The sequence below is a fragment of the Drosophila subpulchrella genome, chromosome 3R (assembly GCF_014743375.2).
Source record: "Drosophila subpulchrella strain 33 F10 #4 breed RU33 chromosome 3R, RU_Dsub_v1.1 Primary Assembly, whole genome shotgun sequence".
Classification (NCBI taxonomy): Eukaryota; Metazoa; Arthropoda; class Insecta; order Diptera; family Drosophilidae; genus Drosophila; species Drosophila subpulchrella.
The window spans coordinates 16,837,996-16,862,189 of NC_050609.1; the positions used below are offsets into that span (position 1 = coordinate 16,837,996).

Here is a 24,194-nt window from a genome sequence, read left to right on the forward strand (position 1 = left end):
TTGTTACATATTACAGGCCACTATTCCTTTATCCTATTTCTCTTAATTCGATAAAATAAATATTGTGTTCAGTTTCCATTTTTTTTAATGTGAAATAAGTAAAAATCCTTTGAAACCTTGATATATTGTAATACCATACTCAAGATCAGTGCTTTTTAATTTTAAATATATTTCTGTCTTATTCCTTTTTCATTTATTTTTACATATAACATGAATGTTTTTATTAAGATGAAGTTGTTTTTTCGATGAAAATGTCTAGTATATCATTTAATTTTCAATTATAAACCTTTTTTTTTCCGTGTATATGCCATTACAGTGAGGGGCAGGGATCTCCCGGTGCACAGATAGTTGGCAACCCCATCCACTGTCTCTCAGCTGATGCTGTTCGCTCGTGCGGCATTTAAATTTCATTTTTAATTTTCTTTCTTTTTAGAATGACGTTTTTCTTTTTTGTTTTTTCATACTTTGCATCCTCCTGCTGCAGGCACATTTTATTATTGCATTTTACAACAACGCGGGCAACCTTAGAACAGCACGTCATTAGGCGATAAATTATCTCGTGCGCGTTGCATTTTGCATAAAATGTTGCCGCTGCCTTTGGATTTGGAGCGGTAAAAGTGTGCCAACGTTGCAGTTGCAGCTGTGCCAACCAGCCAGCAGCCAGCAGCCAGCAGCCAACAGCAGCAGCAGCGGCATTAAAGGATGCCAGGCAATTTGAATTTGCGAAATTCCATGGGGGCCCAGACCCGTTAGCTGGTTGCCATATAGTTGGAGGCCGAGGCCTCTGCCAGGCAGGCCGGCTTATCTATGCACAAGATGTTGCCGTTTTGATAAGCTCGGCGCAGCAGCCGGCAATTTATGTGCCGCTGCCGCAGCAGCAATTGCAGTTGCAGTTGCATTCATCATCGACTGCAGCAGCGGCAGCAACAGTTGCTGCTTGGAATGCGCCGCAGCGAATGGGGGACTGTGGGAGATTCGATCGGTTTACCTTGTTAAAATGAAATGTCTTCAAAAGTTTATCGCCGATTATAATTGGGAATTAAGAATAATTTCTTAACAGAATTTTCTTGTAATTACTTGATTTTTAAACATTTTTATAATGGTTTTTTATAATAGTTTTTATTAAAATTACTCGTTAAATTTCAGAATATTCTTTTTGTACTATAAACAGATTTTTAAAAATATCTATGGCTTGTACAAAATGGTTTAAGCCTAATGGTTAAACTAAAAAAACTTAATCTAACCTTTCAACAAAATATATGAAGACTTTCTAAAATTTAAAAGGAAAATATTTTTCTTTAAAATGAAATAAATTAAAATAAAATCCGCAAAATCATAGTTATTATATAAAATTACATTTTCTTAATAAATTAAAAAACTGTAAGATCTTCAAACATAAAGATGTTACTGCTCTTACACAGCTGCGAAAATAGTGTAATGCAAAATGTTTTTTAATGATCTGAAAACGAATGTTTAAAGGCTATAACCTTAACTCAAAATGTTGCGAAAGACAATGATTCGCAATTATAACTTTTTTCAAGCTACATCGTTAAAACTCCCACTGTGCGGTGACGTGCGTTCAACTATGCAAATTTGTGCAGCAGCGCCCAGTGGCCCGCCTCCTCCATCTCGTACACCCCAGGAACCCAGGAACCCAGACCCCAGAACGCAGAACTCAGAACCCATCTCTGCTGCAATCTGCCCCCCACACTATTGACTTGCAACTTGCTACAACTTAGTAAGTGCAGATGGGAGTATATACCACACGTATATATACTTGTCAAACAGCATTCAAGCACGATTCTGGGAAGCATTCCTTGGCGCTGAGTTGACTGGGAAGACTTATGCATTGCTTTGACTACGACAGATTTTAATACAAATGAGCTGAAATTATATAGGGTTACATGGTTTGCAAAAGAAATTGGAGAAGGGGATCTGCGGATGGATAGATAACGTGTTGTCTGGACGAAAGCTGAATGTCATGACAGTTCAATCACCGAGATTGCCGATCTTGTTTGCAGCTGCGTTGAGTTATGGCCAGCGATGATGATGATGATGACGATGACGACGGTCTCCAGAAGTCTAGAAGCGATCTAACACAATTGATAGCCCCCTAGCCGAGGGGTTTTTAGAAAGCTGTGGAATAGTTTCAATTGGAAGTGAATGTCAAGCGCATTAAATGGATGGTTCCATGCGAACATTGACTCCTCGTTGAGCGGCGAAGCAATTAATCTGCAAGTTTAACGATTCCGCTAACGACTCCGGAGCACACGAGCAGGAGGTTTCAGGGTAATGCTGCCGCTGACATGTGCCCCATACCATCCGCCAAGTATCCAACCAGCCAACTCCGACCTTTCAACCCCCCAAACGGGCGATGACAAATGGCAAATTGCACTACGGCAAGGTGTGCACAACTGGATGACAAAAAATCGCTGAACTTTGACTCTCGAAAACCGAGCGTCGTTAGCGGCGGAGTAGTTGCCAAAGCGCAATTAAACGCCCCGCCATTGAAACAATTACGCTATAACAATTACGCCCTGGTTGCACATGCAACTGCTACTGCAACTGCACTGGGAGAAATGGTATTTTAAATGTGTCATAAATGTTCTAAGTTTCTTAAACATCTTGCTATTTTCATCTATATATAAAAAGCTATTCACTCGAAACTAAGAACTGACGCACAGTGAAATCCACTTAAATGAGATTATTATAATTCGTATTAGAATTATACTTTCTGAAGTACACTTTAATGGAACTTTGATCTTAAAAATCCTTTATGATAAAATTAAATGCATCTAGGACACAAGAAATCTAATCATTTGTTGATTAATAAGGAAAACTAAAGTACAGTTTAGAGTTCTAAAATATATTAAATCTGTTTTCGAATGGGACATTCTTATTAACAAATTTTTAAACTCATTCAAATGGAATATATTTCGTTTTGTTAGTAAATGGAATTTATCTTTGGAAATCAATCGAAAAAGTATAGATATATATACATTCTAGCGTAGGTCAATGAGGTTTTATTTTTATATATTTTTTATTTATTTTACACTTATTTTTCTCAGTGCTCCAGTGGTTACCCCTGGTCCGATCTTCCTGCTGCCCCTCACCCTTTGAGTGCCCTGTGTGTTTGTAAATGTGCCGCACTTAGCGGGACGCAGTGGCAGTAGCTCCTCTGCTGACGTGGCCGTCGAAGGCATTTCCATGCGTCAAATTGCCGCCGGGGCATTGCGTGTAATTACTGCAATAAAAATTGCAACACATTGCGTACAAACATGCAACATAGCAGGCGGGGGAATTCCAGAGCGGCGAGTCCAGAGCCCGAGCTTTAAGATACATCCCTCGCAGCATATTCAGCAATTATCTAATTTATAGGAGTCCATTTATCAAAAACGAAACAAATATTCAGTTCCCGAGCGCAGCTAGCGAAAAGCAAAAAGAACCGACCGACTTGCCACAATTTGTGACTGACTAACGAGCAGTCAGCACATTCAGCATTTGGCAACAACCGAGTGCACTTGGCCACTTGGGTGGCAGGCTGATTGGAGCTGCATGGTTGTGGTTGGGGTTTTATTTTTCTCGTATTTTAGCAGGGGGAGGGTCTATGGGGGGCCTGAGGACGTCCGTCGAGCGGAACGCAAGTTGATTGCATTTTTAGCATAAATTTCAACGCATTTGACTAATGTCCCGACATTTGTTAGGGGGGGTTCCACTGCCGCATTTGGCCATTTTTCACCCGGCAAGTACTATTCTCAACCTGGCATTGGCCATTATCATTTCCACTTCCCTGGAAAAGCCCTGGACTGCTCGTTCTGCTAATAGATAATGCGATGCCTGATGGACGACTTTCGACAAAGTCGTATGCAAATCTCCGCCGCTGCTGCCCGCTGGCCATGTAATTGTTTCAACTGCTTAATATCACGTATACGCAACGTTCGCCCGCTGCAGTTACCAGTTACCGGAGTGCAGACAAAAAAGACGACGTCGCCATGGTCGCGTCAACAGCAGAACAGCAGCAGAAAAATTAATTAACACGCCAAGTCTGCCTGGACACGCCTGCAGCACGTAGCGGAGACTCCAGCTCGGACTCGGACCCATGGCCATACCCACACTCGAAACCATACCCACCAAAACCCAGACCGAGGACCGGAGCCAGGGACTTACCCAGAATCAGATTCAGAACCATTACCCAAAAGCACACTGAAAAAATCTATTTTGTTGTAAATTGATACTCCATTTTAAGAGCTCTGAAAAATATTTAAATGATCCTGATCCTGATAAATGATACTCCTCTGTCTAATCATTAAATTCTGTTGTACAGTTTCTATATTCGAAAGGAAAAATAAGAGCATTTTTAAAAACTAAAAAAACTTACCTTAAATAACAAAAATGTAGTAACCCTATATACATTTTAAATAGGTATTTCATGTATCCATTTACTTATATATGTATTGTTGTTGGGACTTGATGTTCTAAAAGCCATTGTTTTAGATAGAAAGATCTAGTAAGTTAAAAGTCAAATGGATCAAAAACAAAATTTAAGTAGATTGCTAAATATTTTTACAAATATATTGAACTCCAATAGTTTAGGGGCGTTTACCTATGAAATCAATTTTTAGTTTTTTAATAATTAAATCAAAACTTTTATTTCAGTTGCTCCTGAAATGAAGGCTATAACTCTTTCTATATTTTCTGAAATACACATATAATATTGAATGGTATTTTCTCCTAAATTATCGATTTATATCACCAATTTTATCGAAGTGCACTGCAGAACCCTGAGCCCAGCACGGCTCCGTTGTTTGGCAGTTTCTATTTCTCAGATTTTTTCTGTGTGCTCTGGGTATTTATGGCCATTGCAGTAAAAACCTCGATGCAGTTGTGGGAGGTCGGGCGGATAGGGGGCGGTGTTAAGTGAAAAGCGTGAAATTTATAACAGCCAATAGATTAAGCTAGAATATAAATAACATTTTCAGTTTTTTTTGCGGAACGATTTTTTCTGCCCGCTTTGTTGTGCGCCTTTTGTCTATTGTCTGGTCAATGGGCGGAGGATTATTGGAACCAATAACTTAGCAGCGTCGCGCCAAGCACAGATTCTTAATCAATTGTTTTTTGCTCTTTCTTGCAGTTGCCGCCGCCGTCACCCAACCGAAGAACTCAACCGCACTCGTGCCGTATCTGCAGATCCAAAGGCACGCCGTCACAAGACTGACCATCAGTAGGCCCCACTCCCCGTACTATTTGCCATGTACACCCATCCTGTCGCCCTACAACTACGATCAGGGTGAGTACTTTCTATTGGATCTTAAGGAGATCTAATATTTTGGATAATATTTATAATTCCCAACGCAGAAGCCCAGCCCATCTACTGCAGCTGGTATCGGAATGACGTGGTCGTCGAGCAAGTGTCCTTTCGCAAGAATGACTTCTTCATCTATGATAATGGCACGCTGCGTCTGCCCACGAATGAGAAGGCCAGTGGAGAATACTACTGCAAGATCGAGTGGGACGAGTCGGCGGTAATTTCCGACCGGATCACTGTCGAGTATCCAGGTAAGTTGGTATTTTAAAACGAATTAAGATATACTAATACCCAAAATATATTAAGAAATGTTTAAAACTACTACGAAATATCTTCGTCTAAAAACTGTATAGTTTCATATTTAATAAACCTTTTTTAAGGTAATATTTTACTGTAGGTTTATACACGCACCCTTTGATTATATTTATAGTTCAATACAATAATCATTTTCAATTTTAAGAAATATAAATAATATGTGTTATTTATTTTTTTCAGTGCTCAGGCGTCTTTTTCCGGGTCAACAGCAGTCGGCCAACATCAGTGCGATAGAAAACAAGCCCCTTGTGCTGAGTTGTCCCTTCCTGAGTGTACCAGCTGCCCGATTTAGCTGGTATTTCGGCAACGATTCCCTGACCAATGACAACAGGCGAGTAAAGATCAGTGTTGAAGCATCGAGCAGCGGGCCCAGACTTGTGGGATAATCCTGCATACTTGGAGAGCTTGCCAGCTGGATGGGTTGACCCACACTTGGAGTTCCTTATCTTTTATTTTGTTTAGAAAAATCAATAATATTATATTTTTACAGTGCTCTTATCCTGTCGAATGGTACTTTGATATTGCGAGATTTGCGTCTCGAACAAGCTGGAAAATACAAGTGAGTAAAAAGGAAAAAAAGAATATTTGGATAAATATAAAACAAATTATCAATAGTTAAGAATTTTAAATGATAAAGATATGCATTTTAAAATAAACAAAAGACGACATTAACACAGAATTTCTCAAATTCAATCCGAATAGATTTTTGAGTGTACTATTCGTAGATACCGTTTATAGCAAATAATGCCTTACAAGTCTTGTCAATACACCCTGTAATAATTATATAAACAACACGAACAACATAAAAGAGGTTACGTTTTTTTTTAAATGCAGCTAAAGATAATTGCTAAGTATGCAGTTTTACACACTGGCACATTTACCTTGATATATAGTTCCCTAACTCCGCATAACTACCTCTCCGATCTGCCCAGTTTAACTAAATTAAGACCGAAGGCAATTTTCCATTTGGCTGCTGCCGCCGCAGCGCTCCACCTTCGCCGCTGTGGCAAAATCAACACCTTTTGCGGCACTCCATGAGGAGAGCCACTACATGTGGCACTTGCCACATTCACGCACCGCTCGCACCACCGCCGGCGTGCCCTTAAACAATGCATTAATTAACACTTAGCGGCGGCCCACTGGTGGCTGTAATTGCGGCCATTGTCCATGTCAATTATCGCGCGAGACCACTGACCATTATCCATTATCCATCTACTATTACCTCTGTTGCAGATGCGTGGCCCAGAACACTTTTGCCAGCAAGGCGCACCGCCAGTTTGTTTGGCAATTGCGCGTGGAACCCAAGGATGCCCCATATTATCCCAAAAACGAGGCTGGAATCCCGGAGACAGCGGTTTCGCAGGCCCAACTACTGCCGGCGTTTCAGAATGAAACGGTTTTTGTGCCCTCTGGAGGATCCGTATTGCTGCAATGCCACGCGGTGGCGGACTTTGTGGCCATCGATTGGTATCTGCATTCGGCCAACAACAAGGTGATCAGCCTGAGCAATAACAGTGTTGCCTATTCCATCACGAATGCCAGTGTATCGCAGCACGAGGGTCGCTACAGTTGCGTAACGCTGCTGGAAACGCAAACATTCCAGGTGATAGTGACCACACCACCGAGGATAGTGAATCGCCTGCCCGTCGAGGTGGTGTACATTGGCCTCTCGAGGACCCTAACCTGCCGGGCTGAGGGTCATCCGGAGCCGAGTATTACCTGGTACCACAATGGAGTCCATCTGAATAGCTCCTTTACCCGCTACATTAGCGGCAATGAGTTGCATGTCCACTCTTTTGATTCCAAGGAGGAGGGCATCTACCAGTGTGTGGCCAGGAATGTGGCTGGCGCGGATTCGGCCACGGGCGAACTGCGTTTCAATCGGCAGCTGGAGGAGATCAACCCGTTGCAGAATATCCGCTGCTATCCACACAGCTTCCACACGATCAATATTACATTTGACAGCCGTAGCTTGACCTCGATGTTTGTGGTCTACATCGTGAAGAGCAATCCGCATAGCTGGAATTCCTTTGGGCCCATGAAGCTGAATCAGACCTCCTATGTGGTAATATCCACTAATCTGCCGGTTTACGAGCCCTTTGCCCTGATCACCCGGGTTTTGTTTCCCACCACGGAGGTGAGAACAGGGACCTCGGTTCCCCAGCAGATGATACTTAGTTCGTTGAGGAGTACGCCGGTTATCTGCTGCACCCAGGGATGTGAGTAAAACTAATGCCTCTTTATAATGCTACCAAAACCTCTTGAAATTTGAAATCTCAAGATGTTCGAAACCGGTTTAATATGGCCTAAATGTATGCTATTAAATATGTAGAAATTTTAAATTTCTAGATGCTTTAAATCTTTAATAATGCTGTTAAAAATATTTATCGGTAAAAGTTTGTATCTTTTTGAAACCGTTTTAAAAAGTACCTAAAAGTATGCTGCAAAAAAATTCTACAAGTTGGAAATGTCTAGAGGTTTGAAACCATTTTTAAAAGTGCGTAAAAGAATGCTGTGAAAAATTTTACATCGCATTTATGCTGCTAGCACATCGAAATTCGGCACCTATTCTATATTTAATCATATTCCCTACAAACTCTTTAATGATCCCAAAATTCTAGAGGTTTCGGTGGCTTTCCCGACTAATATTATATTACGAATTAATAATATTTCCCTTCCTCAGTAATGCTCCGACCCATCGCCGTGGGCAACGACACCTTTGTCAAGTGGTCGCAGGGCAAATTGGACAACAAGAAGTACTTCATCCTGCAGTTCTCCATCAATCACACCCATCCGCATCCCGCGCAGCTGCTAAATGGATCTCTATATGGGACCCTTTCCAAGGACGGTAGTCCTGAGGAAAAGGCCGATGAAGTGCGTCGCCATCTGAAGATAATCCAGCCCCTAAATCAATCAGCGGCGGCCACTGTTCTAAGGAATGTCGAGCACGAGGATAACGTGGTGGATGACATGACTCTGGAGCTAGAGGAGGATATTTTCAGCCTGGTAGTAGATGCCAATGTGACGGGAATGCTGCTGCAGCATTTCACACGCATCAAAATGCGAGTGCTGATCATCACCAGCGAGAATGAGTTCCTGGGTCAGGACTTTCGCTATGTTCAGTGGAAGATTGTGAGTAGACTGTACTGTAGGGGATTATTTTTTCATCTCTCCAATATCCTTTAAAAGGGTGGCTAATAATATGCTTTGAATTGCTTCCCTCTTTCAGATGGAGAATGGCACCTCGGAGCAGTCGAATATGCCCTTTCGTCTTGTTACCATAGAATCTCGGGCCCTAACCTTCAAGTTTCTGGATAGCTTGAATGAGACCTGTGTGGTCGAGTGCCACACGGTGATACAGAAACAAATGAATTTTCCCAGCCAGCAGCCAGAGTGCCAGGAACGCAACATTTCCAACTCCATCCTGTTTGTCACGGGTCTCAAGGCAGATGTTAATTACAATCTGCATTTTTACAACTGCAAAACGCGCATTTTCTATGGAGAAATAGATGTGAAGACCGTACAGGATCGTAAGTTTATCACTAGTACTTTTAAATCACTTTTTAAGGTGCCTTAATATCTTAAAGTATACTTTTAGACACCTAAAATTCCGAATAAAAGTGATTATATCTTTAAAGAATTGTGTACCACGCCAGAATGATTTAATTTAAATTTTAAACTGTTATATTTTTTAGCTCCTGGCACTGTCAGCAATTCGCGGCTGATTAAACAGAATGGCTTGAAATTGGTGTGGGGGCCCCCCGAAGTTGCAAATGGTCGCGTAGATCACTATGACATCCGGTGGTCCTTGGATAATGTCACAAGCGAAGCTGTTGTTAGGGATTGCACAGCCTGTTCTTTCAAGGTAACTAAGATGGGAGAAAAACTGTGGTATAATCTTTATCTTATATACTTTTTTTAAGTTTCCCAATGTCTCGGAGACGTCCAAGATCCATGTGGCAGTTCGCGTGGTGGGTGATACTGGAGCTGGAGCACCCATTTACTTCGACATGATTAACAATAATCACACTTGGCTGGAGGAGGACAGGGAAACATCCCATTCGGAGGTTTACAGTGGGATTGCAATCGGCTCCTTGCTGTCCATCGCCTGCGTTTTCCTCTTCGGGCTGTTTATAATTGTCCAGCAGCGCAACTTCAAGGCCCGTGCCCAAGGACCCACCCACCTGACCACACCCACGGACATCAATTTCGGTAATCTGAGCAGTGCCTCCGGGATGCCGGGCGACAGTGCCGGCGGTCTGAGTGGTGGCACATTGCAGCAGGATTGCCACGAGATGCAGACCCTCATCCCGCGTTCGCGTTACCACATCGAATTGCTGCCGGAGCACACGTTGGAATACCAGACGAGTTCGGCGGCCGTGGCGGTGGTCCATTTGGCCAACGGAAATGGCAGTGTCCAGGTGGCCAGGCGATCGGATCTGGATGCTGGAGGAGCAGGAGCAGCGGCCCAAGGGGATTTGGGCATTGCCGGAGTGCACAATCTCTCCCAGTTGCCCCTGTGCGGCGGAGGAGGAGGAGGAGGAGGCGTCTCGCCGGAGCGTAAGACCGTGCAGGATGCCATGTTGCAGGAGGCCAAGGCATTCTACATACCCTACAGGCACACGCCGCCCAATGCGGTGGCCGGTGGCTCCGAGCTGGAGGTGATTGTGCCACCCAACTCGCTGCCTCTGGTCACCACCATGCCGGGATTGGGCGTGGCAGGCGGAGGAGGAGGAGGTGGTGGCGGCTCCTCCAGTCGGCGGAGTGGCAGCCTGAGCAGCAGCAGTGCCAGCAGCAGCAGCAATGGCAGTAGCAAAAAACAATTCCACACCAACTTTGTGCGCCACTCGAATTCCAACGATGGAATTTGCCTGCTGGCCGAGGAGGAGGCGGCGGCCACCTTGACGCCCACATCGGAGCGGGAATATGCGGCCGTGTGCCTCACCAATGGTTTCAAACTGCCCGCCGAGGTGGTCAAGTCCAACAATAACAATGGCAGCAAGACAAGCCAGAAATCAGCAACTGCCAAGGAGTGCCAGCCGCGAGGCAATGGCAATCCGATCTCGTTCAGCCACAATGCATCCAAAGTTCCTGCCAACGGACCGGCGTCCGTTAACGTCAGCCATTCGCCGGGGGTCAAGCAGAAGCAATCCTGGCCAGCGGCGACCACGGTGGTCCATCGACGGGCCCAGGTGGATCCCAATGGGTGAAGCAAGCAGTATTTTAACGAAGCTACCACATAGAAGCAAACAAAACAAAACAGGAAGAGGAGGAGGATGAACCCACATTCACAGCTCGAAACATTCCAAAAGTATATGAGATATGAGATATGGCGGAGATCTTTAGCATTTATAAAGAGTACATTTTATAAATGTAAATATTTAGTAACTGAAACTATGGAACTATGGGAGAAATGATTAGTTAAGCTGATATTTATACACACACAAACACGCTCGTATACAAAACATGTACGCTAAGTTGTATGCTATAGTTTTGTCGCGATTTTTGTACCGTACTTTTGTATTTGTTTATAGGTTTTGTTTGTTTTTCTTTCCGTTAATTGAGGCTAATTTTTACTTGTAACTTCTCTTACATATAAACATAATTTATTGTTGCTTTCGATGGCAAACACACACAGAAATAGAAACAAACATACATAGCAATAGACCGCGCAGCCCGCAAGTATGCATTACAATATTTGTCGCTGATAATTACTACGTTTAACAATTGTTTCGTAGTTGCCGCAAAAAATTCAATTACACTCACATAGTATAATATAAACGCAACGCAAACAGAACAGCCAAAAAACCACAAACACTGCAATAGCCCACACTCAACCACCCACTCAACCCAAAAATAAAAACCCAACCATAAAACCACAATAGTCACAAGTGTTCACATCGATTCCGATTTAAAACGTAATCTATTCAATAATATTTGTAATTTTATTTTATTTATATTTGTAGTTCTTTTTTAAGCGAACTGTTTAATGTTTAATTTCCGCATATTTACTGCTGCATTTTGTTTTGTTTACACAACCGATATATCAAATGTACCTGATTATATTCATTTTGCATTCTTGTTTTTGTGCTCTCGCTCTCACACTCCTCCCCCCAGAAACAGAAACCAATAACAATTCCAATTTGTGCACACATATTACATAACTCTATAATAAGCCACAAAATCCATCGTATTGTAACATATATAGAATTCAGCAACCGTACCTCGACACATAGCTACGCCAAACGAAAGTCCTCTGCTCCTTTCCACTCATATATTATTTTTGATAGGATAGGGAAAGTTGAAGTAGTGGCCCACAACACACCGAGTATTTGTCGAGTTTGCAGATGTATTTTGTGAATTGTTGTTCAGTGTGAAACGAGATGCGAAAATTGTTACGAGATTCAGAGACAGAAACACCCACATATACCCCAACCTACAAAAAAAAAACCTAACTATAGAAGATACATTCCACAGGCGTATACAAGTCACAGATACACCAAATACACACACACACACGTAACACCAAGATACGTTTTAAAACGAGTAAAAAACAAATACGAAAATATATATATACAATATGTATTCAATGTGAACGAGAAATGTGTTTGACAACTGTAACTGTAACTGTATACGTATTTAGAGTCTAAGTGCAATACCAACAAATAATTAAATAGCAAAAGGTAACCTTTAAGATCCCTGAGGCAGAACAAAACCAACAACTATAAACAATAGTACCTTTCCACTCAAGCAGAAGCAACGTTCAAAGTAGCAGACTCACATCGACTTTCCCGGCTAGTTGCGAATTTCCATCCCAACTTAGACCATATACCACACACCATAACCATACCATCCGTGAATAAACAATCTGATTTGTGTTCAAGCTGACTTAAGCCGCAGACTTTGCACTTCCGAGTCACCGAAAGGAGTTATAGCCGAAATAATTTTACAATTTACAAAACAAATGTGTGCGAAACGCATGCAAAAGCACACAAAAGCCACAAAATGAACTTTAACCTACGAAAAGCATTTAAATACACACAAATATATTCCGAAAGAACAACTCAAAATTCCTAAGAAAAAAACACAAAAATAGAAGGAAAATCAATTTTAAACGTTACGAAAATTAAGAAACCAACAAATTAACTAAAACTATTATATGCAGCAAAAGGCGAAAAGGAAAATTTATGTACTAAAGTTATATAATTAGGCGTAAGAAATCCATATGAATGTACGTGTTTGGAAGGGAAAGAATAAGAAAACAAGACGAGAAATTAAGTAAAATAGCTGCGATTGTGATCGCCGTGTAAGTGGATGTGATAAATGTTTAAATTATTTAAGCGCAAAAACAATAAAGAGATAATGAAATTAAATATTAGGAAGACGGGAGGACAGAAGATGGAAACGCGTTTTGCGACTTTTGCAACGGTTTTTGGCCAACGGAAACCACTCAATAACTAAGAGTCCACTAAAATTGTAAGCAAACAATTATTATGTTCTTATCTTTGGCGAAACTGCTGCTCCTAAAAGCGCAACTCTATACTAAAATTAACTATGCGTAGGTGTATTTTTATGTTTTTAACTTTAATTTGCATTTAAGTCCACATTTTGTATACCTCATTAGTAGAGTGGCGAACAACTAAATTTTTGTAAACATATTTAGGCTTGGTTTCCTCGTTTTTAGAATCAGAGCGGCATATTTCAACTATCCCCAACTGAAAAACAAACGAAACAAAAACTAATGTATTTTTTATGCAATTTATATGCATTGTACATGCAGTCAAAATTAATTATTTGAAGCAACTAAGCTGCCAAGGATTCGTGTTAAAGATTTCGATGCAAGTAAAATTGGCAGCTAGCAACCAACCAGGCCAAAAAAAGGACGAACAAAATTGGCAAGGCTAAAAAGAGTCTAAAATGTAAGAAAGCTCGGTGTTTGTTTAGAGAATACAGAAGATATGGCAAAGAAGAAATGAATGCAACCTTAACTATTGGAAAAATATACTAAAAAATAAGTTATGATCGAAAACATACAGAAAAGTGTTTTATTTCTTAGATATATTAAATTTCATCAGGTTTGTTTACCCATTAAGCAGTTCTCAAACATTTAATTTTATAAAATATAGTTTTTTATTAATTTTAGCAATTCTTAGTAACTAAGTATAAAACATCGATTGATTATATTCTGGAAATTAATGTATGCATAAATTTTGTCTTCGTTGGTAACATTTTACAGCGGTGTAGGTTTCGGTGTACAGATAAAGAAATGTATGTTACTAGCGAACTCTAATTATATAAGGTATATGTATGGTACAATATCAATAACGTATTCACGGGTGTTTGAGGGATCATCACAACAAAGTGCTAAAAAAAATGATCACAATCGATCACAAAAATTGCAAAATTATCATTGACGCCCGATGGCATGTCTAAGCATTTTCAACTGCTCGTTTTTTAGGCTTAAACTAGAGGCAACACATAATGTATGTATAACTAACTTGAGCTATGGTTAGGCGAATTAAAGTTTATGAAAACCACTATGCTATGCACTATTAGTCAACAAGCGACGCTCTAACACTAAGCATGCCCCAGTTAGGCTGGGACATCATATTTAGGTACGCGTAATTATCATGACACCTCAGAGTTGTCGGTTCTATTCACATTTCGGTTCCAAATAGATCAGGTCCTACACACATATAATGCATTTCAGTTACGCCGAATGCTCAGCACACCTTCTCAATCATTTTCACCAGTTCTTTGTACAGAATACAATCCCGTCCACGGGGCTTGCAGATCTCTCGATGGTCGAGGCGAATGCCGCAGACGTCACCAATTCCGGGATCTATAGATAGGAAATATTGGGATTATTAGATATAGAAAATTTAAATAAAATATAATTTTAACAGGATTAATATTGTTTAATGACAAAAAAAGGTGACTGATACCTTTTTTTGTCATCGTATTTTTGGATGATAATGAAATCAGATTTTAGGAATGTGATTTTATTATCATCGCTTTATTTATTGATTAGAAATTGTGATTTCAAGAACTGATTTCCTTTACTTTTTTTTTGATTAGGATGAGGAACTTAGGTAATCTTTATAATAAGTACTAACCAGCTGAGTCCACTCCCACAATTCGTAGGTAGAGCACTGACATGAGCGTTAAGGCGGTCTCCACAAAGCTAAACACCTCGATCTTTAAATGACCCAGATGATAAAGTCCCGCGAATCTCCTATGCAGATCCAGCAGGTACTTGTTATCTATAGGAAAATAAAATCACATTATTATAGCCGATAAGATAATCTATATGCACTCACTTTTCTCAATCTCTAGTAGCTCCACAGATCTGGATAGTAATGGCGCCTTTATGCTGGCCAAATGGGATCCTCGATGTGGCACCGAGTAGAAGAAGCAACCACGGGCGGATCTCCAGAGAGGGGTCATCGCAGGACGACCACTTTCCCAGGCATCCACCATGAGTTGCTTGATAAAGAGCCCACCCTTGGAGTGGCCCACGTATATAATAGGATGACCATGGCCCACTCGGTGCTGGATGAGCAGCTCAGCCATTTCCCGGGAGCGTTGGATCAAGCTGGAGCGCGGCTCCTTGCTCTTCCATAAAGGCCTCCATAGGTACTGGTCGGTTGTATAATTTAGGGCTATAACCCGGACTCCAGGACAATCCAGAGGCAGCCAATCGCCGGGCCAACACTTGGAGTAGTTGGGATCATTGGGCGAGGGCTTGCTCTTCCTGGTGGACTTCCTGGGCGTGGCCGGAGAGGCGGGTCGTGGGCGGCTATTCTTCCCAGAGTTTGCCGCCTCTTCATTGCCACCATTGGCTTGCAACATAGACTCCAGTTCAGCTTGTAGTAGTCTACTATTGTCCTGCATCCTCAGCCGGAAAGTGGGAAAACTATACTCGATTCCCTCGCAGATCTGAATATCTTCCGGATCTCCACAAACATAAGCATAACTAGGAAAGAAAATACATTTTAATAAATATTTTATAGAAGAACTTTTTCCTATAAACCTACTCGCTGTCATCGCTATCGGAAGCATTGAATTGGAAGTTCTCTGGCCTCATTGCCATGGATCTCTGTAGACGAGTCCTTCGACGAACTGGAGAATCATCTGGGGTGCCCAGACACCTGTTCAGGGAAGCAAACTTGGCCCTCTTCTCCCGCGGAGCCGGATGAATGGCCGCACTGCGGGAGTGACGAGGTCTCTTCGGCGGACGCACTGGTGGACGTGGTGGCCTCTCGAATTCCACCGGCTGGCGATCGTTCTGCCAGAGTCCCTGCTTCCATGTATTCATCAGGGATCCATGAAGACCATGAATCAAAACAATATCTGCTCGGATCGGTTGACCCGGTGGCGGTTCGGCCAGGATGTTTATGGTACAGCAGCTGGGCGCATCCGAGCGAACGCTGTAGAAGGGCGGGCCCTGCATCGGATTGGAGGTTGGACAGGGGGTGCAGGGCGTGGAGGGGGCCGTCAGGGTGTCGGGAAGACTCTCAAGGCCATCCTGCGATTTGCGCATTTTCAGGAGCTTCAGCAGGGGACCCATGCGATTGGAAACTGGGGAGGAGAAAAGGGGTTTGATTAGAAATATTGAAATATTTTAATGGAAACAAAAAAAAAAAGGAAAACACCTCTCAGCTAGATTAAAAAAATTTTCATATCACTTTTTATGACGAACAATGATGTACCTGAAACAGATCTATTAATGAAGTTAATGTTTTTGGGATAAAAACTTAATTTCCTTGAGTAATCAATTCTAAGTTTTAAAAAATAGATTTTCTTATCTTTAAAAGATATGCTAATTTATGCAAGTCGACTTTTAATTAATTTACTCAGTCAATAAATCAATCAAAATCAATATAAATATGTTTTAGGTTTATCATTTAATTATTTAAAAATGACTTAATATTTAATATTATAAATAGAAATATCTTCTAGAATATGGGTATATTTATGAATACATTTTATAGTGACAATCAAGGCTTTATATCTAGAAAAATTTTTTCTAGTCCACCGAACTTTGACATACTTTTTCTATAATTATCTTGCAAGACTCACCCTGAACAGAGGACAGATTCAGTGATATTGTGTTGGCGGCAAAGGCCACCAGGTTGGTGAGGGCCTGTCGGCTGGAGGCCAGGTTCTGTAGAACCCTCAGCACCCGGACATCTCTAATGCCCTTGATGCCCCTGGCCACGCCGTTGGCCAGTGGAAGAACCAGTCGCACCAGGATGCCAAATACAACTCGCATGCTGCCGCCATTTTTGCTGTCTCTAAGGGGGGATTTATAGGTATTTTATTTAGGTATTTATAAAATTCATATCACAACTTACGCCTCCATGAGGGCACCGGCACTGCTCGATCGCACCAGATCGCTGACCGCCTGCTCCTCCTCCTGGCGATCGATCTCCACCTCATTCTCATTGTTTGTACTGCCATTGTGGGCCATCGATGATGGTGAATCATCATTCTCCACCGGAGCTTTGTGTGTCACCGGGAGACTCTCCTCCCCGCCGATTCGCATCATGGCAATGTCGCAGACGTAATGCTCATCGATTTCTTGAAGCGGTGACCCTCCTCCTCCTTCAAAACTGGGGCTTCTATTCTCGCTCTGGTTATTGTTTTTCAGGTTCTTGATTTCTGCGACATCTGCGTCTTCCACGGCGAGATTGCCATTGCAGGCAAAAGATTCTTGGGCTGGCTCAAAAGCGCTGGCAAACATTTCCCAACTTCCTGCTCTTGTGTTTTCCTGCTGCTGCTTTCGAAGGACTGGCTGAGGGCCAATTAAATCGCATCCAACATGTTGCTGGCAGGTCTATCTGCAAATTTGTACAAATCACAGAATTCTCTGTTAATCATAGGCCAGGGAATAAAAGAACACTGGCAGCCATGCATCAATGTCAATGGTGGTCAGTGGGCTAAAAACAAATCGGTCAAGTGCAGTTTTCTCACTCGGTTTCCTACTCTCTGTTTTCAATCCCCTCAAGGAAAACACACTGGCTAAAAATAACGCATTCACTCTGGTCGCCGCTCTGCAGTAAATTACTTATACGACACGTGGACGTGGTGTAATAATAGCAACTGCACGAAGGACAATCGCAGATTGCTGGCAAAGAACGAACCCTTTCGTAGAAAAAATCAACAGAGAGCGAAAATATGAAAATAAAAGAAAATATTACTGCGATTTAATCGAACTTAACCAGCGAAAATCAAGAAAGAAATTTATTTACTTAAGACTATGTACTATTTTCAATTTCCCTAAACATTAATCAAATAAGAAAACCTCGAATATAAAAATATTTTGTATCAAATAAGAAAGCTTTAAGAAAAAGTATTTTTTTAAAATATTGTGATTACAAGAGGCACCCTTTTTAGGCAGAAAAAACTTCCTAATTTAGGGGTTAACTACTTTCTGACCGCAAAAACATCGTTGCCCCATTCAATTTAGCCTACAAAATGTTACTGCCCTCCGTGAGCAAAGGTATTTATAAAGTACTCTACCCTGCCGCTGCAATCCAATTAGATGCGAAGCAACAAATGTCAGATATATACATTCTACTGCCGCATAATGACAGTGACGTGCGCTCCGTGGAAAATGCCCTTAGGTTATGAAAAGCCAGCAAAAGGTTCAAGTTGAGGGTCGCGTTATAAAGAAGACGGTTCTCTACGGGGAAAAAATGCTCATCGCTTTTGGTTCGCGGCTATTTATAGCGAAAAAATGCCGCAATATGCTGCAACATATGCAAACCCACAAAACACAGTGGTTGAGAGATGTATAATATGAAATTCAACAAGTTAGAATGACAGTTATGTACGGCTACTATAACAATGACAACCGCACACCCACTCGACTTACACTCGATTGTAAGATTGCAAGATTGTATGATGGAAGACCGGAGAAATGCAAACCGCTCGCTGTGGAAATCTCAGACCGACTGGAACGGCACCTTGACGATACGAATTGGCGAGGCCTGGTTTCTGCGGTTATACCCTATAGCTAGACCCGCCCCTAAAGCACTGGCCACTTGCCGCAGTGGAATTGAGGAAAATACTTTGGCCTGAAGTGCCCAGAGCAGCAATTGTCTGCCTTTCGACAAATTGAAGAGACAACGGAAAGTTCAATTCATTTGGCACACATCACAGCGTTCCTTATCGTACATTGTTTCATTAAGTGCGACGAAGTCGATTGTCTGGAAGAGTTATTTGCGTTCCCCCCCCCAACTAATTGGAGAGCAGGAAAGTGGTCTTATCTAAATGCCAAGGGACCTGCCGATAGGCATCGCCTTATGGATTAGCCAGCCAAATTGATTTTATGGAAATTTTCCCTTAATTAATTGGATCGACCAGATGGCCGTGCACGGGGCCCAATCCAAACTAGCGCTCTTATCTTATGCGAATTTATTTATTTTCCCGTATCCAATTGAAGGGGGTTACGAACTCTTAGGACGGACAGTACTTAGTATGCTTTATGGTGCCTATAAAATGCTAATGCCCAGATAGACTAAATCAAGTGCCGAGCTATTGTTATGCGAGCCGAGCAGGCGAACTATTAAATGGCGTGAGGTAGGTGTTCAGTGGGCCGTGCACGGAAAAAATAAGATCTTTTGGGGCTGATAAAAATAAATGATTATGTTAAATGTATTTTAAATGCACTCTTCATTGGTTTTTTTATTTTTCAATAAAAGTTTTTTTTTTATGCATTGATAATACCAAACGAATGAGTTAAATGCATTTTAAATGCACTCTCCATTTTAGTTTTTATTCAACAATAGTTTTTCTTTATGCCCGGATAATTCCAAATGAATGTGTCAAATGCATTTTAAAAGCACTTTTCACATTTAGTCTGCTATTGATTCTATTTGATTTTATTGTAGTTTTTTCTATAAATTTTAAATATAATTTGGTCACGATTTCTGTTTGCTTGTATTATTTTTAAAAGGAAAGGTAAAACGAACCTATATACCAAATACATTTTTATTTTATTAATATTATATAATATATTTATATTATTTAACATTAATTTTAGATCTTCCATAGATGATTATTATTTATATGTCTTTGTATACATATTTTAAAGTTAATGTCGTCTGTTTACTTGAATTATTTTCTTTTTAATTTTACGAACCAAAGAATAATAAACAAATTTGTACTGCATCGACTTCTGTAATATCTAAATTTTAATTGCATAATTTTAACCCTGTGCTATTTGCTTAGACTTATGAAACTGTTTGAAAAAGCTTACTAAAGAAAGTTTTTTTGGGAAAAACATTTCTAAAAATTTATTTTGAAATTTCTTAGAAAACTTTTTGAGACGCAAAAATCCGTGTGAATGTCATTTCCCATTGCTCATTAAATCTACGCCGCTGGGAGGTAGGAAAACAATTTCTTATCTAATGGCAATCGACAAGAATTGCAAATGCAAAGTGCAGTATATGTTTATTGAAATCGGGAGAGGTGGTCATGCTTGTGCGCCGAGCAGCGCTTCTCTCGATCAGTGGTTCCACCAACTGGGCGTATGCTTAATTTGAACTCTGGCTGCCGAGCAAGTTACTCATTCGCCGCGTGGACTTTGGCCAGCCGCTTTTATCGTGTCGGTGTACCAAATGCAGTCGCAAATGGCTTTTGTTTGCTGCTCTTTATCGAAGCTCAATGCACACCAGTGCCGATATTGTCAACAAATGGAACTCAGGGGAAAAGGGTTTTGAAATGCGAGACCCAAATTTGCAATTTTCATTATCGCATGGGTGTGTTTACTGAATCCAATGCAATCTATGATGCATAATTGCTGGCCAACAAGCTGCTAAATGTGTGCACATTTGTCAGCTGGAAATTGGCTGTTATTATGCATAATAATCGGGTTGGTTTGGATGGGATTTGCCCGGGGGAATGGCGATCCAATGTTGAGGGGCGGGCAGAATGCCCAACATGGCACGCAAGGCGTTCGGCATGCTAATTAATTTGTCGCATGTTGCAGCCACGTGAACTGGCGAATTTAGTGACGGTGATTGCATGCTCGAATGGTCCAGTAAATTCACCTGTTTGTCTCCTCCGTTATTGTGTAAAGTGTGCAATAAACTGGAACAAACATCACCAAACAATGCCACCTACAATGCCATTAAACTGGACCACGATTATGTCATAGTTGTTATATAAGGTTTGATTTTAATACGTAGGTATTCTAAAATATGGATATCTAGCCGCCTTTCACCCATGAAATTAACCATCGCAATTGATTAGCCGCTTAATCAGAAATGCCATTTTCAGGTTCAAGAATTATCCACAGCGATATGATAGGCATTTCTATTTGTCATACTAAAGCCATAAAACGTTGAAACGTTAAAAAGCTCAATAAACGAGCTCAAAAGCAGCTGTCAGTCCTAAAAAAGTCTCAGTAGCAAGGAAACAGCAGCATTCATTCAAACCCATTAACGGGTCACTGACAGATAAGCACTGAACTGCGGAAGGCCGTTTCTTAACTGGGTCAGAAGACAACGGAAAATCATGACCAGTTTATCCTTTTGTCTTCCGCAAAAGGCACATATATCTTTATAAAATACAAGCAACAAAAGAGAATAGAGATTCGCTCGTTGAACAGCTAAATACCTCGAATAACAATTTGATTTGATATTGCTTATCAGCCACTTTCATTATCCAGCGCTTTGTTTGTAATAACTAATCAGAGTGTCAACTTATTTTGGTAAACAATTGAAACAACAATCATTTCCCACCCAGCCAAACAAAAGCATTCCACCCAGCTGCACATCATTTTCACTTTTTGGAAATACATTTGTATAATTTCCATACAAGTTGTCTGGCAACCAGCTCGAAAACGAGTTATGCAAAGCCAGTGGCAATTCATTTAGATTATGTATATCTGCGGTTGTTTCTGTATCTGTATCTGTATCTGCAGAGCATGGCTTAGGCTATACTAAAAAGGTTCTGTCAGGTGAGGCTTATGACTATGAACTATGACGATGAGGAACTGTACCGCCGGTGATGGGGAACCCTGACCCGAATAACCTTGAGTGGGTGGTTATTAGCATGCTTTGCGGCCTTTGACGGGCCATTCTCTTTGTTAATTAGTTGTTTTCCCGAATGGATTGAAAAACGCGCTGGAGATTAATTACTATCCTGCAATGGATTGTTTTGATTAAGCCTTTGGCAACTGTCGCCGGCCAGCTGTGGACTTTGGTCGCCCAACATGAAAGGCAAACAAAAACAAATATAAATGTTTACACGGGGGAAAAATATCTGGAAAATGTCCCATACTTGTGCCATACCTGATTTTCGTATTCAAACTGGTTATTTTGGGGCATAGCAACAGAGTCTTTGTTGATTATAAATGAAAGCGTAAGAAAATGAAACAATCTGTTAATCTTATTATTAATTGTGTAAAGAAAATGCCAGACAGGTGTGACATAAATAGATATGTAGATATAGCTTTCAATGATGTTTATAAGATATCATGAATTATAAATATCATGAAAATAACATTAAATATGTAGACTTCGTATGCGTAGCACAAAAAAACATTATCCACTAGATATCTTTAAAAACAAGAAAAGCCTCAATCGGTATTGTTTTTAAGAAGAATGCTTACAGAATAACATTTGAAAAAATATACATATGCGATAAGGAAATGCGAATAAAGCCACAAGAAATAAATAAATATATGCACATATTGATGAACCCTTGGAAACTATTATACAGTTGCGTTTTTTCAATCAACAACAGATAGTAGTAGAGTAAGATTACCTTGTTAGGTATGAGTATAAAATATATGTGCTGAAGTTAAATCTTTCCCATTAAAAATAAATACATCAAGCAATTTGAGCACTTAAAAAAAATAAATATCGATTGAAAGAAAATACCAATAAAAGCAGTATGCAAATCAGTTTCCCATGTTTTTCTCTCTGTAAGAGAGCTCTCGCTCCGCTGGTTTTTCCACAATTGCTCACACTCAGACGCTCCGATGAAAACCGGCAAAATGAGAGCGGAAAGTTGAGGGATTTTCTCAAAGAAACCCTCGAAGAGCGGGATAATTCTCGGACAAAAGCTGCTGTGGTATTACATACATGGGTGGTTAAGTTGGCTAAAACGCAAAACAACGGTAAGCGAAAACAAAACAACACGTGCTGGGTGGGGCCAAAGGGGGCTGGGGGACTTGGGGGCTAAGGGGGCGTGGGAGTTGAAACTCGAAGACTTGAAACCTTCACCTTCAGCACGCGTGCCCAGGTAGAAATGCCTCCGAAGAAGTAATGAAATGAAAATGAAAACGAAATGTACCGTCCAAGGGGCTATAATTTCTGAACTTTAAGGCCGCGAACGTGTTTTGAGTTCGTGATTCTCCAGTCCAGTCCAGTCCACCCCCTGTATATCTGTTTATATACCATATATAGTTCGTGTGTGGGGTGTACGAATCCACGATGAGCCAATTTGTCGGGGGAATTCGCACTGTAACTGCGATGAATCCATTCGCCAAACATTTGTCAACCTCGTAACGAGTATTAATTGAGTTATTCACAAAGCAAAAAACACAATTCACACCTGCTCCATTATAATCGCTTAATTTTTAATTGGGTTGGCAACTGTTTTTCGCTTGTCTTGTTAATACTTAATAGAGTTTTTTGGGGAGCATGTATTTGTTGTAGTTGGTTTATTGGGTTGTATATCTTATATAGAGAGGGGGTAGTTTGGGTTGATTGCGGAAGGGGGGCTTTGACAGACAGCACTTGATGACATGCTCAAGAGTTCTTTTCAAGAACCTTTCTTAATAGGCATTTATCGTACATTTGTATATATCAAAGTTTATATGTGGTGGATGCGACAAAGCACGCTCATTCACACACTCACAAACACACTCTTTAACTTACACACTCGACAACAACAAAGCTCTCGGCGGTACGCGATTTTTTTTTTCAAAAAGCGTTACGAACCCGACGAAAAAAAACCAAGCGAAAAACGCGTCCGCAGCGTTTGGACGCTCGGCAGCAACTATGGTGCTATTACAAAAATACACGCTCACGAAAAATCTCCAACAGACAGTATAGAATACCCCCACAACAGCCCCATCCCCCCACAAACACCCATAAAATATCAGAGCTATCTGTGTGTCAACAAAAGTTTAGCAGCTGTTCGCGTTGCTAAGCTTTTCATGGGGCAAAGAGAGCTATAAAGAGAGCAGACCCCCCTTCAAATAAATTCAAGAGACCCAAGATAACCCTCTATAAAGAGAACCCCAAAGAGCTCCATTATATTCAAGGCGGAGCTGCCAACTTATCGCCAGACAGCCCGCACTTTTATTATCCATTCAAATATATCATAGTTTAGTTTATACAAATATATCAAAATATATCGAGCTCTAACCACGAAAATAGCAAAAGCGAACTTATTTGGAAGCCTTCTATTTGGGGATTATATGTGCTAATTTTTTATGTGTCACAATTACCAAAATAATATTTACTAATTTTCTTACTATTACAAAAAAGGTGTAGCTTTTTTTGTTATAGAAAATATTAGTCATTTTCTGCTAAGAGACCGAACATCAAAC

General features: G+C 40.9%; 2 protein-coding genes across 5 annotated transcripts in view; one reads left to right on the forward strand and one right to left on the reverse strand.

Moving 5' to 3' along the window:
- LOC119545831 overlaps nucleotides 1-13,655 on the forward strand; it is a 69,625-nt gene extending 55,970 nt beyond the window's left edge. For all 3 annotated transcript variants that reach the window (XM_037851744.1, XM_037851746.1, XM_037851745.1), the window contains 9 exons: nucleotides 5,132-5,287; nucleotides 5,356-5,556; nucleotides 5,801-5,951; nucleotides 6,111-6,179; nucleotides 6,854-7,839; nucleotides 8,304-8,752; nucleotides 8,850-9,150; nucleotides 9,316-9,485; nucleotides 9,544-13,655. In XM_037851744.1, the coding sequence (XP_037707672.1) occupies nucleotides 5,132-5,287; nucleotides 5,356-5,556; nucleotides 5,801-5,951; nucleotides 6,111-6,179; nucleotides 6,854-7,839; nucleotides 8,304-8,752; nucleotides 8,850-9,150; nucleotides 9,316-9,485; nucleotides 9,544-10,830 (3,770 nt within the window). In that variant the 3' untranslated portion in view covers nucleotides 10,831-13,655. The remainder of the gene's footprint in view (nucleotides 1-5,131; nucleotides 5,288-5,355; nucleotides 5,557-5,800; nucleotides 5,952-6,110; nucleotides 6,180-6,853; nucleotides 7,840-8,303; nucleotides 8,753-8,849; nucleotides 9,151-9,315; nucleotides 9,486-9,543) is intronic.
- A 71-nt stretch (nucleotides 13,656-13,726) lies between these two features.
- LOC119545833 lies at nucleotides 13,727-23,640 on the reverse strand. Of its 2 annotated transcripts, none has more exons than XM_037851747.1 (7): nucleotides 23,518-23,640; nucleotides 16,978-17,463; nucleotides 16,703-16,917; nucleotides 15,658-16,201; nucleotides 14,941-15,596; nucleotides 14,737-14,883; nucleotides 13,727-14,462 (listed from the first exon to the last, which is right to left on the reverse strand). In XM_037851747.1, exons 2-7 carry the CDS (start codon nucleotides 17,364-17,366, stop codon nucleotides 14,344-14,346), a joined length of 2,070 nt encoding a protein of 689 aa, XP_037707675.1. In that variant the 5' UTR covers nucleotides 17,367-17,463; nucleotides 23,518-23,640; the 3' UTR covers nucleotides 13,727-14,343. The 2 variants fall into 2 exon arrangements, with proteins under 2 accessions (XP_037707675.1, XP_037707676.1); XM_037851748.1 differs by lacking the exon at nucleotides 23,518-23,640 and adding an exon at nucleotides 18,501-18,590.
- Between the last annotated feature and the right edge of the window lie 554 nt (nucleotides 23,641-24,194).